The sequence below is a fragment of the Phaenicophaeus curvirostris genome, chromosome 1, assembly GCF_032191515.1.
Source record: "Phaenicophaeus curvirostris isolate KB17595 chromosome 1, BPBGC_Pcur_1.0, whole genome shotgun sequence".
NCBI classification, from domain to species: domain Eukaryota; kingdom Metazoa; phylum Chordata; class Aves; order Cuculiformes; family Cuculidae; genus Phaenicophaeus; species Phaenicophaeus curvirostris.
In genome coordinates this window covers 37,187,101-37,203,366 of record NC_091392.1, presented here as the reverse complement: position 1 = coordinate 37,203,366, position 16,266 = coordinate 37,187,101, and the positions used below count along the sequence as shown (strand labels likewise).

The window sequence follows — 16,266 nt, the reverse complement described above, 5'->3', positions numbered from 1 at the left end:
AACTTCTGTAAAGAAGTGTCTATTTTAATCCTCCAGGCCTATGAAACAAGACTATAATCAAGCAACTGGTATCTTCTAATACTTAAAAAACTTCAATCAAAAAGCATCACAAAAGCTGCCATAAAATTAACTATACAGTAAGGACTTCAGGGTAGTAGAAACTGGTCAGGACACCGCAAAAGGAGTGATATCCAATATGTCCAAAGGATACACAGAAATCCAGAGGCACTTGAATATATTTAGTAATGCCTTGGAAAAAAAATGGTGAACTGTGAAGTAGAAAAAATCTTTGAGTGGATCCTGGCTGCCCTAAGGATGTTCTAATTTTAATGTGGTCTATTAAGTAGTATTTCACCCAGCAAGAAACCATTAACTATGGTTTATGTAAGATTTAGAGTAAAGTAATTTTACATCCACAGGCTGAGTTAAAAATGTGTAAAAGTTGACAAGTAACATTAAAGTCTCATTATCAAGCCCAGAGAAAACTGACCACCTGAGGAACCCATCACATCAGCAAACGGCTTTGCAAAAACAGCTGAGTCACTGATGATGCGAGATACTGGACAGGTGAAGATATAATTCATGGAAATTACAAGGTTCTAAGTGAAAGGTATGTTTTTATACAGTAAAGCTTGAAGATAAGACACAATGAAAAACTGCCTGTGACACCAGGGCTAAAGTACTAGTCCATATAAAGAACAAATGGTAAGTAGTACTAAGTACCACTACAAAATATGATGGCATGCCCTCAGCTTGGACAGTATAACTATTTCTGAAAATATTAAAACTAATATAGAAATGGTGGGAATAGAAAGAAACATTAATGACAAGGTAATGAACATTACACAAAAAGTTAATTGGAGGCTCATTTATCTTAACGTAAGAACAAAAACACACACAAGACTTATAAAGAACACATTTAAAGTCAATAAAAGGAAACACTCTTTATAAAATATTTTAATGCCCATGAAAACACCAGAATTGAATACAATATGAAAATAAAAAGGCTGAGAGGAAAAAAAAATAAGGCACTGGCAGTAGGGTTTGTAGGGAGAGGCAATACCTTTTATGCCTTCAACATACTAGGATTAAACAGATATACTCTAAAACATAAACACCCAAGTTCTTTATTTTGTACAGGAGAAGGGTATCACCCCTTTACCCATGAGTAACGTAGCCACTCCACATGAACGCCTCCATGCTCTATTTAATCAGACCCTGAAGTTGTGTAGAATTGTCAGGTGTGTATTTCAAGGCTGAGTGCAAGACAGAAACCCAGCACGGCCTGCTGGATGTCCAGCATTGAGATGATCTGCGTGACCTGTCACATAGCATCTTACGAAGATGCTGACAGGCCAGCCCCCTGGAGCAGGATAGGACACTCTTGTTTGTACACCCAGCCTGGACCTACTGCTCTCATCTGGCCATGAGTTACAGCACATTAGACAAGTCCAAAACATCACCTACAACCCTACAGCTTAAGGTGGGAGTTTTCAGGACCTGAACCACCTAACACTTCTGACTTACCATAGCCTAAAAACAGATCTTCCTTTCCAGGCAAATCACTAATAAGGACTCTGACTCAACAACCAGCTCACACTTGTGTAATGCATCTGCTGCAGCATCACGTCACCTCCTTCTCCCACCCTAGAAGGCAAGTTGTTGAATAGTTCATCTGTTTCGCTGATGCTTTCCATATAATATGCAGAAGGACTTCAGTGTGGACTCTCACCCCAGCTGACTTCCTAAAGACAGCTCAGTACACTCATCCTTTCACTCTGAGACCCATTCCATACTTTCCCCAGTACTGACATTCCTACTAAAGGTCTTAAATTGATAGTATATAAAGCTTCCCCTAGTTAATTCTGTAATAATACATACAGGGAATTATTTTCTTTCTACTTGGAAAACCTGTCTTGGTTGATCTTTGGGTACAGGCAGAACTGAAACAGATGCTGTCACCAATGGCTGTTACCTAATTATTTGTCATGCAACAGATCTGCTCAGACATAGCCAAGCACTGTGCATAAATGAGAAGCTTACACTGCATGAGTGCTAATTACCTTCTAAGTAAAATATCACTCAAGTAATTTCTGTTTCATTTACGGTAAAACCTCGCACAGACCAATATTAGCTTTTCTATTCTGTGAGTCTTTTCACATATTATTTACACAAGCACAGAAATGCTCAGCATTATCAAACCCAAAAAAAGGTGTTTTAAAAATGACAAACCTATACATGACAGACCTTAATGCATACACTGAGTACAAGATAACATGAAATCCTTAATATACTAAAACATTTGTGGCAAGCTATACGCAACTTCCGCAGCAAAAATAACATAATATTTCGAGAATTTGCTCATACATGGTTACTATCACATTCCAGTCAAAATACAACATTCTGTAACTAACATTAAAAAAAGCCACCTGATGTAAAACAGTTCTATAAATTTAAAATCCAGAAGTAACGTGGACAGTAAAAGCATGACAACATCTGTCTTTTTAGAAACTACATCATTTATTTAAGTGGCATTAGCAGGTATCTTTTTAATGCTAACTGATCAGATCTCATAATAAAACACAATTTTTTCAATACGATATGAACAATAAGGACTTCTTAATTAAAAAGATCTTATGCAAACTACGCTAAATGCTGACTGATCCTTCTAATATCTATCAATACAGAGGTAATAAACATCAAGTTTCAAAAAGGAATTAAGTAGGTGAAAATTAGAAATAGGTAATGTCAAATAGTCTATAGGTACTGGGCAACACTTAGAAAATAACATTTAGAAAATGAACAAAAAAGTATGTTTATAATAGGATTGCTGTATTATCTCACAAACCAGTTTTGCAAATTAAGACTTAAAAAAAAAAACCATAGCTGCAAAGCAAGCTTTTTTTCAGAGCTGTAAGTTACAGAAACAAACAAAAGAGAAAACCTAATTAACATATTACAGAGCCCATTTCACTCCAAAATTTGTATAAATGCATACCACCTCTTTACTTTACAAAGGCAGGAGAGGGGAAGTTACCTGAGGGCAAGGTATTCAGACAAAAGGCCCCTATTCCTGGTGAAAGCAAGTGGTCAGTTGCCACGGCTTCTGAGAAGCTTCTGGTACTCATTTTGGTAGTAAGGATATTTTCACAGCAAACCAATCTCCACCAGAGTCAGCTGGAATAGCTGCAGGGAACGGGACACAGGGAACACACAAGGGATCAAGTTCAAAGGGAAAAAGGAGTGATACAATAATGTAAGAGTTTTTGCTTAAGATAGCTGCAGTTACAACAGTTTTTAACACATCATGACATTAGAGAACTAGAGGAAACAGCTGTGTAAAAAGCTAGATTCCCATGAGAATATCCCCTGCTGTCAGATAGTACAATACTGCAGCCATATTTCAATGAACAACTTGTGGAGAGAAATTTAATGATGCAGACAAGGTCTATCTTATATCGCCAAGTGGTGTCAGAGATAGTCAATAAGTATATTTGGAATGCAAGAAGGAAGATATTCCAGAGATGCAGCAGAACACGTTATTTTATTTCGAAATGGGAGACAGCTTTACAATTTTGTTTTGCCTAGCCTGAGATTTCTCAGCCCACATTGTCTGTTCCTTTTCAGAGTGTCTCAACTTCACCTATTCACAACCTGCAGTAAAGAAACACACTCCACAGAGGTAAGGGAATGGGACTACTCAGATTTTGGTTTGGGGGCAGCGCTAGGAAGGACTGAGCACTTTTGACACGGATTTTGCAGACTACAAAATGTTAGTATGCTACGCTTCTCAGAAACTGGAAAACTCAGAAAATTGCATTAATTTTTATTATGCATACACAAAAGTTGTCTAACTTCAACAAAGCTTCAGCAGAACTTTTTCGTACAAATAAAATGTCTGCAGAATCAACAACCAGATTTATAACACATTTGCAAAAATAAGGCAAAATGAACTGACCAGAAATCAAATTCTGTAAGTTTATTTTATTAACCCAAATGCTACTGAAAGCTTAAGAGGCCTTTCTGAGGTGTAACACGAGATTTAATAGATTTAAATCTCAATAAACGTAATGATTAAGAATTCTACCAGCAAATACGTTATTCCTGGTTTATCTCCAAAATACCTTTCTAATTTCATAAGTACTACAGCAGTTTCAGTTTGGCCTTCTGGAAGATGTTCCATTACAAAAGCTCAAAATACAATATGACTCATGAAGCTACTAAAAGAACTGAAGAAAGTGAAAGCATTTTATTTTCATTGAAAAAAAAAGCATTGATTGATTCCTTCATGCCCATCGTAACACTATCAGCACATTCACACAGACAAAATTATTGGCATGGAGTTTCCACTTAAATACAAAAAGCATTGAACTTCAAACACACAGGAATATAAGAAACACAGAATTACAACAAAACTTTAAATTGCTCTTTCTCCTTATTCTCTTCTGCTGCCTCAAGCAGTTCTGCTTCACTACCTGTCCTTTTTTACACTCTGTCTTCACAAGGGGCAGCATTTGTTTACGACAGATGTAAATTTTACGCTTTCCGTAAGCATTCAGATTTAACACAGATTCATTCAGAACAACGTAGATCATTAAGTCTACGTTGTGCTTTGCAATTTTCCCAAATACTATACAAGCCAATAAGGCCAGTTATATGAAATACACTCTGTAAAATCTCCAGTACAAGCAGAAAGTGAAGCTGTTTCACATTTGTTCTAGAAGTACGCAGTCTGTGTTCTTTGGCTGGGTAGAAGAATTGGATAACTTTCACAAAATTCAAGCGACATACAAGTGGAATATGTGAAACTGAAAATAGGCAAAAAATCGACTTCTTTTGCTACTAGAAGAAGTTTCAAAGTTCATTCAAACTACTTGGGTTATTTAGTTATGGGAATGAACGAGACTATCAGGGCCAAACAAAGGTGTTACACTGGTTGATTCTAAAAGGAGTCAACTCAGATCGCGAGGCGGCAATATCCCTCACCAAATAGGCATATCTTATCAGTAGAAAAGCAAGGTGATATGCAAGGCAAAAATTTAGGTTAGACAGTGAAGTTGTACCAGATGATGGAGAATATCACTGTTTATAGCAGAATCCATTGATTCCTCATATCCATACAATTAGTATGCTGTTTTTCATAAAACCAATCTTCATATGCATTTTAGATTGGTTCCCCAACTGTAAGGTGAAAAAAACTGTCACAAAACTTACTGCAATTTTCTTCTATTGAAATGTTAGTATTTTTACATCTTCAGGTGAACAAAAGCAAAGGTCCAGGTTCAAGCAGAACATTAACTAATAACACAAACTGAAACCAGTTTCTGTTTCTGCCACACGAAACATTTTTACAACTCTCCTGTTTTCTTTTTGAAAATAGTAAACAAGATTCAAACAAAGAACGTATTTTTTAAGTTGTTGTGTTATCACTGGTAAGCTTTACACTTAATACCTAACTGGGACAAAGAATGTCATGTTCAGTGGGACTAATTAACTCAGCCTGAAGGCGAAGTTTGTAAGCTTTCCTTCACCTGCTCAAACATATTTTGAAAAACAGAACTGTTGTTTACTGAAAGGCGTGGATATTGCAGATATTTACACAGAAGAGTAGGTTAGGCCACTCATTATCTAGAAAGTGAATTTTAGTCAAATATACTAACATCCAAAACCCCCAAAAACACATGGAAAAACCCTTATACAAGTCTCCGTCAGTAATACTCAAACTCTGTCAGTATCCTGGATCCAAACAACTCAAGATTCAAACCCCTGTGGTGGAGATGATCCCCTTAAAACCACAGACAGTGTAACAGGAACAGGTTGGATGGGGCCTTGAGCAGCCTGATCTAGTGGGAGGTGTCCTTGCCGATGGCAGGGGGGTGAAATTAGATGATCTTTAAGCTCTCTTCCAACTCAAACCATTCTACGACTGCATTGTGAACTTGTGTAGTGCAATCTAGGGTACTACTGGGAATCTGTAACATCACTGTTTTACACACTTGTCTACAAAGTCTAAATGAAGAAAAAGTAGTAATGCTGAATACAGAGCAGTGCACAAAAAATCTTGCAATAAAAGATGCTGCTCAGCAAGAAGCCTCCACCTGCAAAAACATGTAACAGCTCAAAGGAAAATTCAACTGAAGTTTTAGTTCACTGAGGAATATCTTGACAGCAAGTGATCCAAACACTACAGAGAAGACTCCTAGGCACAACATCTCATTCCTACCTTTGTAAAGGATAATGCCATTAACCAGATACTTATTTCATTTTAGAGCACATGTAATACATTATAAGGACATTCCACCAACCACATTTGCAAAAAACACACCTAACACATAGGGAGCTGACAAAAATACAAGCCTCCAAATGACAAACTCATCTCTTCAGCTTAGCAGATAGCATTTAGTTTCATAGCCTACACCAAGCACGATGTAACTGAAGAACAAGAAATTTATTTCATTCTCCGCCCCCTCCCATCCCTCCTTCTCATTTTCTTCCTCATAAAAGCAACACATGTTGAAGATAGAGGACATACCTTATAAAGTTTTTAAAAGACTGGGAGAAAACTAAAAAGTCATCACCAGATCCTGACATAAGATACTGGTTTGTTACAACCTAAGTAAATAAGCTCTGCTATCTTCACTGTTGTTAAGCTGTAACACAGCAGTAAGAAAAACCTTTTACAAAGGTAAAAAGACATTCAGATAGTACAGCTGTCCCAAAATGCAGCTTGGCTCTCCCTCTTCTTCCTTATCTCAGATCTTAAAGATTCATAGCCATGTAAAAATTTTGCCTAGTTTAGAAATGTAGAATGATAAGGCTCCTTCACAACACCAGTGTCCATATCAGTTCATCTAATAAAATCACTGTTAACTGCTAAATGGAAACCACACTGCTGAATAACACAACACTTAAATCTGCATACACAGTACCCAGATACTAAGAAAGCTGAAAATTGCTAACCCATGAGTAACAGATATTGCAGCAGTCTTCATAGCAAATATTGCTAAATCAATGATGATTTGGGGGAGCTGGGCAAGATGAGCTTCACAGATCTCTTAGAACATCAACAATTCTATGATTCCGTGATTTGTGGCAAAAAAAGGTAAGTACTTCTCTGTCACTGAAGGTACGGGTTCAAATCTTCCATTCATTCTTTGAGGTACATACTATGTTTGAACATAGCAAAATCTAAAAATAAATACAATCAAAAATGAAAGTAAATTGAGATAACAGGATAATTCTTTCCACTCTTCCACGATTATATATGGACTTCTTCAACTACATTTTAATCCTGCTACTAAGAACCTGCTTTGTTGAAGACAGCAAAGAGGCAACAGTCTTGAGAAACTATGAAAACTGCAGAACAGGAACCAATATAGTAATTCAGTATGAAGTGAAAGTGTCCTTTAGCACCCTCTGTATTACAGGAAATGCCGTATGTATTTGGCTCCAGACTGAAATAAAACAGTGTTTGAAGCCTACCTTAATCATGTTCAAGTATATTATAGAAAATATAGAAATAAAGAACACTGCCATTTGTGTTGAAAAACCAAGTTCCTGAAATTTAAAAAGCCCCTAAATTTACAGATGCTCATGTCACCTGAAACTGTTCTCTTGTGTAACCAGCTTCTGGAACCACTGAAACACCGGTTTTGCAGGAAGAAAAGGTATTACCTGATCATGTGATTAAGAACACCAATAATAAGGGGCTTAATAGTAATACTGCCTATATTTTACACTCCTTTAATGTCAACATAACATGGATCATTAGCCTCTACTTCAACTTGCAAACCTCAGACTGTTAGATATATCCCACAAGCTTTTTAAAAAGGATGAAACTTGCCATAATCAATCGATGTTGTCTTGTTGAATTAGCATTATCAGATCACACAAGAAAGTAAACATAGATTTCTAAACGTTAAAATGTACATAATTCTAATCTATCAGGCAATTACTTGAAAAAGACAAAAACCAGCTCCTGTCACTCATGCTGAGTTCCTAGAACCATTTTAGACTTTAACCTGTAGCACAGAGACTAGAGTTCGCTTCTGTTTCCATACAGCTTGCTAAACAGCACTATAGGAAGTGAGCTGTATCAGTTAATTAAGTCCATGCACATTTGCAATTAGAAAACTGACTCAAAGCTGATGACATCTTTGTATCCCATTTCCACATTTACTCAGTTATTTTCATGTGAAGACAAGATTTCTTTACCAGCAATCCCAGCTACAAAAGTCATGAGTAGGGCAGATGAGAAAAATGATCCTACTACTGCTTCATACATCATCTTTAGTGGACACATATCAAAGAATTTGGAAGGAGAATTGTGTTTCCCCTGTGTACCATCAACAGATTAGTCAAATGACAATCTATCACTAAATTTTGTTTGATTTTCTCTGTCTAGCAGCACTGATGAAAATAAAAACCTTTCAGAAATACCACACAAAACCAGAGTAAGACATTTGAAAAAAAATAAGCAAATAAGGAGCCGATATTTCAGGTTCTATTTTTTTAATTTATGAAAGTAAGCTCTGAAGACTAACAACGCTGTGATACGCTGACACATCAAGTACCCAATAGGTTTTTCTCTCTGTAGAAAACAGGGGAAAAGTAATGTGGTTTTTTTTTAAATTGTATCAATCAGATGTGTACTTTCTGCAGTTTCTCCATCTCTCAGACACACAACATTGACAGCTACAAAGTTTTACAGCAGGGTGGGGTTTTTTGGTTGGCTGGGGGGTTGTTTTGGGGGTTTTGTTTGTTTGTTTTAACCCACAAGGCACGTTAGATGTGATTTCACGCCAATGACACTGACAGCTATGAAATTTTACAGTAGGGGTTGGGGTTTTTCTGGTTGGATGGAGGACTTTTTTATTTGGTTGGGTTGTTGGTTTTTTGGTTTAACCCACAAGGCACCTTATATCCTTTCAGCCACTCGGAAAACCCCAAACTTCATCCCATCCCTCTGCCTGCTCCTTTGTCACCCGACCCCACCGGCAGGAGCTCAGATGTCGCGGCCGGACCCGCAGGGGACACAAGGCCCGCTCCCCCGGCGCAGCCACCGAGCGGAGCGGGACAGCTCCCGGGAAAACACCCCCGCCCCGCTCCAGCCTTGGAATTGCCACGGGATCTGCGCTGCCCTTTGCTTCCTTTCTCACGCTGTACCCCGCACAGCGGGCGCCATCAGCGCTCCGGCCACGGCGGCCCTGCTCGCCTCGGGTTCGGGTGGGCTCGGCCGGGCTCGCCTCGGGTTCGGGTGGGCTCGGCCGGGCTCGCCTCGGGTTCGGGTGGGCTCGGCCGGGCTCGCCTCGGGTTCGGGTGGGCTCGGCCGGGCTCGGCGCGGGCGGAGACGCCCGGCGGTGCCTCCCTCGCCCCCCCGGTGCCTCCCTCCGTCCCGCACAGACCGAGCCGCCCCCGCGCTGCCGGTCCCCGAGCGAGGGGGCCGCCCCCGCCGCCGTCACTCCCGGGCAGCCCCGGCCGCCGCCGCCCCCCGCTCCGAGGGCACAAGGCAGCGCGGCTCCCCGCCGCCCACCCTCCCCGCACGCCCCTCGGGGCACCGACCTGGAGAGGTGCTTCAGGATCTGCTTCTTGATAATCCCCGCCATGGCGTCTGCCGGCCCGCGCGCCCTTCGCGCGCCTCCCGCCCCTCACGACGACCGGCGGCGACCGGGGACGCGCCTCATCCCTCCGCCTCGCCTTGCCCGAGGCGGGGAGCGCGCCGGGAGCGGAGCCGCCACTCGCCCTCACGCAGCGCCCGCCGCCATCTTGGCTGCAGCATCGCCGCGGGGGGGCGGGGGAGGGGCCTCATCCCGCCGAGCTGCTGCCCGCCCGCTGAGGGGCGGCCGGGGCCGGAGGGACCTCACAGATCGTCCAGTTCTAACCTCCTGCCATGGGCAGGGTCACCGCCCATCAGCCCAGGCTGCCCAAGGCCCCATCCAACCTGGCCTTGAACACCTCCAGGGATGGGGCAGCACAGCTTCTCTGAGCAACCTGTGCCAGTATCTCACCACCATCATGGTGAAGAAATTCTTCCTTATGTCTTGTCTAAATCTGCCCTTCTCCAGTTTATATCCATTGCCCCTCGTCCTATCACTACAAACTACCAATTTGTAAAAGTCCCTCCCCAGCTTTCCTGTAGCCCCCTAGGTACTGGAAGGTCGCTATAAGGTCTCCTTGGAGCCTTTTCTTCTCCAGGCTGAACAACCCCAACTCTCAGCCTGTCCTCGTACAGGAGGTGCTCCAGCCCTCCGATCATCTTTGTGTCCCTCCTCTGGACCCATTCCAACAGCTCCATGTCGTTGTTATATTGAAGATTCCAGAACTGGACACAACACTCCAGATGAGGTCTCACAAGAGAGAACTATAGGGGCAGAATCGCCTCCCTCCCCCTGCTGGCCACGCTTCTTTTGATGCAGCCCAGAATGCAGTTGGCTTTCTGGGCTGTGAGAGCTCATTTCCAGCTCACGTTGAGCTTCTCATCAATCAGAACCCCCAGGTCCTTCTCTGCAGGGCTGCTCTCAATCACATCATCCCCCATCCTGTACTAAAGCGGTGGATTGCCCCGACCCAGGTGTAGGACCTTGCACTTGGCTTTCCTTAAACTCATGAGAATGAATGGGAATGGCTTTAAATTGGAAGGGGGAAGACTTAGACAAGACATTAGGAAGAAATTCTTCACAATGAGGGTGGTGAGGCACTGGCATAGGTTGCCCAGAGAAGTTGTCGATGCCCTATCCCTGGAAGTGTTGAAGGCCAAGTTGGATGGGGCTTTAAGCAGCCTGGTGTCCCTGCCCAGGGTAAGGGGCTTGGAACTGGATGGTCTTTAAGGTCCTTTCCAAGAGAAACCATTCTATGAGTCTCCTCAGCCAGCTCCCTCTTCAGCTCTCAAACTCTCAGAATGCTTGTGGCTCCATCCTTCTACCCATCTGTGGAGCGTATTCCCTGTGGACCCAGTCTCTCCCTGCATCTGGTTGTTATTTTCGTTGAAATTCTGTTACAAGTGGCAGTAAAAGGTGTTATGTGTAACAAAAAGAACACCACCACCCCCCAATGTAGTATGTAGCAAGGATTTTTCTTGATAAAAGGTGCATTACCTAAGCATATTGATATTTATTATTAATAATTTCCCATTGTGCTCTTAGAATCATAAAGTCGTAGAATCGTTAAGGTTGGAAAAGACCTCTAAGATCATCAAGAGATCATCATCCCTTACCCAGTGTCAGAGCTGCAAGAGACTGAGGGATAGGTCACTGTGTACCTTAATTAGCAGTATTAACTGGAAAAAGAAAACAATAACAAAACCAGTTGTAAAACTAGCAAGATTTCCAGATGTGACCTCTGTATGAAAAGTAGCTTGCTGGGTCTATAATACAGTCTAGAGCTGCAGAGGAAAGACTGTTTTCTTTGCTTCTCATATACATTACATTAATAATTCACATGCAGTGAATGTAAGCCCCAAGGATGAAGCCATAACAGATAAAAAAATAGGTCAGGAGATGAACATTTTCAATTGATTTTTCCAGGCATTTAAAAAAATCACTCAGTTGTGTAATACTGACCTCATTATATTCTTTAAAGAGAGTTACAGGGTGGGAATAAGCTGTGTATGAAGCTAATACTTCTATTCCTGTTTTAAAATCAGTTTTCTGAACCTGAAAAAATTCTACCAGTATCTTGGAGAAACAATATTCATCATAATGATGGATCAGCTTCTCATCAAGAAAAAAAAATATAAGGGGCCTGGAAAGCAGGACCCATGCTGCGTGTTCCTTTTCAAGTGTCCTGCAAGCACATCTCTGTCAGAAAAGAGAAAGTCCAGAGGCTCTTCATGGGTGTCAGTACAAAACAGGAATATCCCTGTCCGTCAGGGCTGATCCGAATCATGACTTCATGCTCTCCCCCATCTCCTGGTGCACATCGAATAGAGGAATAGAGAAAAATGCATAGACCAACCCACACCCCTCCAAGGATTTAGAAGGATATGGGATAAGGAGCCCAGTTTGTCCCTCAGTTTGAACCCGGTGTTATACACTGTTTTAGAACCTGACACAAATTATTATCAGGATATTTCCTGACTACATTTATTAAAATTTTTGACTGATTCTCCAAATCACAGTCCTATGTTTGTGGGTAGATAAAGTTCTGCTGTCATGCTCATGATAACTAGGCCACCACTATGTGAAAACGGTGTTTGATACAAAGTCACAAAGACTGATTCCTGCGCTGAACAGAGGAAGGGAACTGTTTATGAAGAAAATGGTGAGTGTCATCAGCTGTCACCCTAATACAATAACCGCAAAGAGGAAAGGGTGTTTTAGCCTTCCCGATTTCTTTGCACTTACAAGCATTGCTATGTAGGATTCCTTCATTTAGTAACCAAGGCTCTTTGCTCTTGATTTACCAAAATTACTCTCCACTCAGTGAGGAGAAACTGTCACAGGAGAAGAAAAGAAGGGGTGGTTCACCCCACCAGACCTGATCCTGACCTGACGTCTAGCTTCTGTGCTTGACCTCAGACCTGCTTCATCATCACACACTTGCCTGATGACCTGGGCTCTGGGCAGCCCTTCCATGCCTGCCTGCGCCGCTCCTTGGCTTGGGGTGGTGGGACAGGCCCTAGCTGGCAAGGTTGTGCCCTGCTGGGCACACTATCTCCCCCAGCTCCTGGCTTCCCTCCCTTGTGGAGCAACTGGTACTCATGTTGCCAAGAACAAATTTCATTTCTGAGGGTATCCACAATGCTAAAATTATCTCAAAGAAAAACGTTGGCTTTTATTTACCACAGATAACCTCTAGGGCCTGTTAGTGAACTCTTTCAATTCAATAGGATGTGCACTGTTTCCCATTAGGCAGTCATCTCATTCACAAACTAGCTCTTCACCATCACCTAGATAAAGAAAGGTGTCTGGGTTTCAGTTTATGGATGCTATGTCCAGGATAACGCTCACTCCACCCCCCAGCTCAGGGTCAAAGAATGCAATCACTTTTTCCTCAAGGATAATTTTCTTTGGATGGTCTCAACAACCTGCAAATTCTGTAGTTGGCACAGTTCAATCATTCTGAGGCTGCACATTCCTGCAGAGCAGAGCATGTAAGCAGCTGTCTCCTTTGTATTGGGTGTGCAGAGGGATTTTGACTTTTCATGGCATGTGGATTCCTTAACTTTGAAAACTGGAATGATGTCAAGAGAAAAAAAAACAAACATAACTAAAGCCCAAGCAACTTCAGAAACACAAAGATCTCAGAATTAACAAAAATAGTCTTTGTTTTTCTCATTAAATAAAGCAGCAGAAAATATAGGAAAAGAACAAATAAAACATTACCTAAGAAGTTCTGATTTGGTTTCAGGGAGTGCTTTGTTTCATACTTGCAGAGTAAGGAATTCAGCACGGTTTCATATTGGTAATGCAAAAGATAAAGAAGGATTCATCTTCAAATGTAGATGTGTGAGGTGTAAGCAGACTGACTGATCATTACTCAAATGTAAAAAGCATTACAAAATATCAATTCTAAATTATTGTAGGGGGCAATGTACAAGGTTTGATACCATGCGGGCACTTGAAAGTCAGATTTATTTGTCCTTGATACATTACTAACTCTGTTAGGTACATCATCAACAATAAAACAATTGTTATCAGAATTGTCACTGCACCATGTGGGTGAACATGTAAACAAATTCAATAAACATGTATGTGAGTTGCCCCCACTGACAGTAAATATACCAATTTCAGTTCTGAGAGGCTTTAAATATTTATATCTATCAACCACTACACATAAGTCTAAGTGAACTGTTAAAAGCCTGACACTTAACCTGCAGGTGCCAAAGAGAGCAGAAGTAACTCTGAATTCAGAGCAAGTCATTAAATGATAACAGACAAAATTCTTGTAGAGCTGGGAGCTAGTATCTAGAAGAGACAAATTAATTAAATTCTGGCTTTCTGCTTAAATTTCACAAGATGAAAGCAACAGCCATAGTGATTTTTTTGTGTCTAGATTAGTCTTCCAAGAACTTTATATTATTAATAAAATGATAAAATAACAATTCTTTTATTTTAAAAGTAATATTTTGTTTAACTCTAACACTGAATACCTACAGCACTAATCACAATTGTATGTTTTGCATATCTTGTGTTTTAATTACAAAACTCAAATTTACTATTACTACACCTGTCCATGGGCAAAGGAGAACAACCAATGCTTTACAATGTTCTTTAAAAGAATCCATAAACTCCTGAACTAGAAAAACAGGCTTTCCAGAATTCCTGTGGCCTTTCCTCAAGAACTAAAGAATGTATCTGCTAGAGCCGGGATTAAAGATGCTGTCCTTAAGATACTGACAAGCAGGTAATGAGGATTGGTCTAAAATCAGACTGCCACATGTTCTGCTAAGCATCCTGGCTCATGGGAAGACAGCTGATATTTGTTAGGGTAATCATACAGAGCAGCAGTTATTTTTAAATTCTGATATTTCTGGGAAAGCCAATTACATACAGACACAGAACTGCAATGCATTATCTATTTTATTGGATAACCACAAAGATACTACTGACGGTAAATAAAACATCCAAATAAAGCAAAACTCATCATAAAGACAAGAGCAGGGTCCTGCACCTGAGAGGACACAACCAAAGAGCCTAGGGCAGGCTAGGACTTGTGTGACTGGAGAGCAGCCTTGCTGAAAGGGACCCGGGGGTCCTGGTGGAGAGCAAGCTCAACATCAGCAGTTTACAGCTGCAGCAATGAAGGCAACTCAGATCCCGGGCTGCACCTGTAAGAGGCAGAGACAGAATTTCCATCATCCCACTCTGATAAGCACTTGTCAGGCTGCACCAGGAGTACTGTATCCAGCTCTGGTTCCCATAATTCCACAAAGATATGTGGACAGACTGGAAAGGGTCCAAATAAAGGCCATGAGGGCGATCAAAAGTCTGGAAAACCTACCCTGTGAGGAAAGGCAGAAGGACTCAGGTCTTTTCTCCCTGGAAAACACTCAAGGTGGACTTCATCCCAGTAATCAAGTACTTAAAGGGTGGCTACAAAGAGAACGGAGGCTCTCCCTTCACAAGGGCCAACAGGTACAAATGACACTGGGAAAGGTTTCATCTTGATATAAGGAAGGGAGTTTTTTCATAGTGAGAACAATCAATCACTGGAACAATCTTCCCTGGGGATGTGGTGGAGTTCTATCACTGGAGGATTTCCAGATTCGACTGGACAGGGTGCTGGATCGTTTCATCTCAACTCCCTCGTTTGCATACACAGTTGGTCTTTTGAGTGGCTGTGAGGACCCCTCCTGGGGTCCAAAGATGAAGGCTTGAAGTCTTCCTCATTGATAAAACTTTCAAACGTGAGGGGGTAGTAGGGGGTGCAGCCCAAACTTTTTTTTTTTTTTTTAAAAAAAGGTCCTTTTCTGCTGACGCAGCAGACTGGCTTTCCTGCTTCCATATCTTATCTTGCAGTATGCCTATTCCTTGCACAACGGGTCCCCCTTAGAAAAACATTTCTCAAGGCACATACCACTATAAGATATACAAGCTTAGACAATTGCTATTGATCAATACACAAGCTTAAACATTTGCCATTTATCAGGCTCTAGGATGCACTCTCCTCCTTCCAATGGCTTCCAAAGGCTTTTGAAAATACAGAATTAATATGCATCGAAGATCATAGAACCACCGGGTTGGAAAAGACCTCCAGGATCATCAAGTCCAACCATACCTATCTGCCACTAAACCATGTCCCTGAGCACCTAGTCTGCCAGTCTTTTAAACACCTCCAGGGATGGTGACTCAACCACCTCCCTGGGCAGCCTCTGCCAGTGCCCAAGGACCCTGATCATGAAAAATTTTTTCCTGATGTCCAGCCTGAACCTCCCCTGGAGGAGCTTGAGGCCATTCCCTCTTGTCCTGTCCCCTGTCACTTGGCAGAAGAGGCCAGCACCCTCCTCTCTACAACCTCCTTTCAGGTAGTTGTAGAGAGCAGTGAGGTCTCCCCTCAGCCTCCTCTTCTCCAGGCTAAACAACCCCAGCTCTCTCAGCCGCTCCTCGTAAGATATATAAGCTCAGACAATTGCTACTGATCAATACACAAGCCCAATCATTTGCCATTTATCGAGCTCTAGGATGCGCCCTCCTTCTGGTGGCTTCCACAGGCTGAGCCCTGACGAAGGGGCGGAACCGCCGCGCTGGGGCCGCGGGGGCCGCCGGGGCCGCTTTCCCCGCCCGCCGCTTCGGCGAGAGCTTCCGGTTCTCGCCCGACCAATGGGCG

At 41.9% G+C, this 16,266-nt stretch overlaps 1 protein-coding gene across 3 annotated transcripts in view; it reads right to left on the bottom strand.

Annotated features, from left to right (window-relative positions):
• BLTP3B (bridge-like lipid transfer protein family member 3B) overlaps nt 1-9,775 on the bottom strand; it is a 54,888-nt gene extending 45,113 nt beyond the window's left edge. Inside the window, exons 1-2 of one of the 3 annotated variants that reach the window (XM_069852965.1) lie at nt 9,562-9,771; nt 3,038-3,186 (exon numbers count right to left, since the gene is read on the bottom strand). Coding sequence is in view for 1 of the 3 variants with exons in the window: in XM_069852957.1 (XP_069709058.1) it covers nt 9,562-9,605 (44 nt within the window). In the remaining 2 variants the exon portion in view is untranslated. Of the gene's footprint in view, nt 1-3,037; nt 3,187-9,561 lie in introns of all 3 variants that reach the window. The other 2 variants (XR_011337065.1, XM_069852957.1) reach the window with 2 other exon arrangements.
• Nucleotides 9,776-16,266: the final 6,491 nt, after the last annotated feature.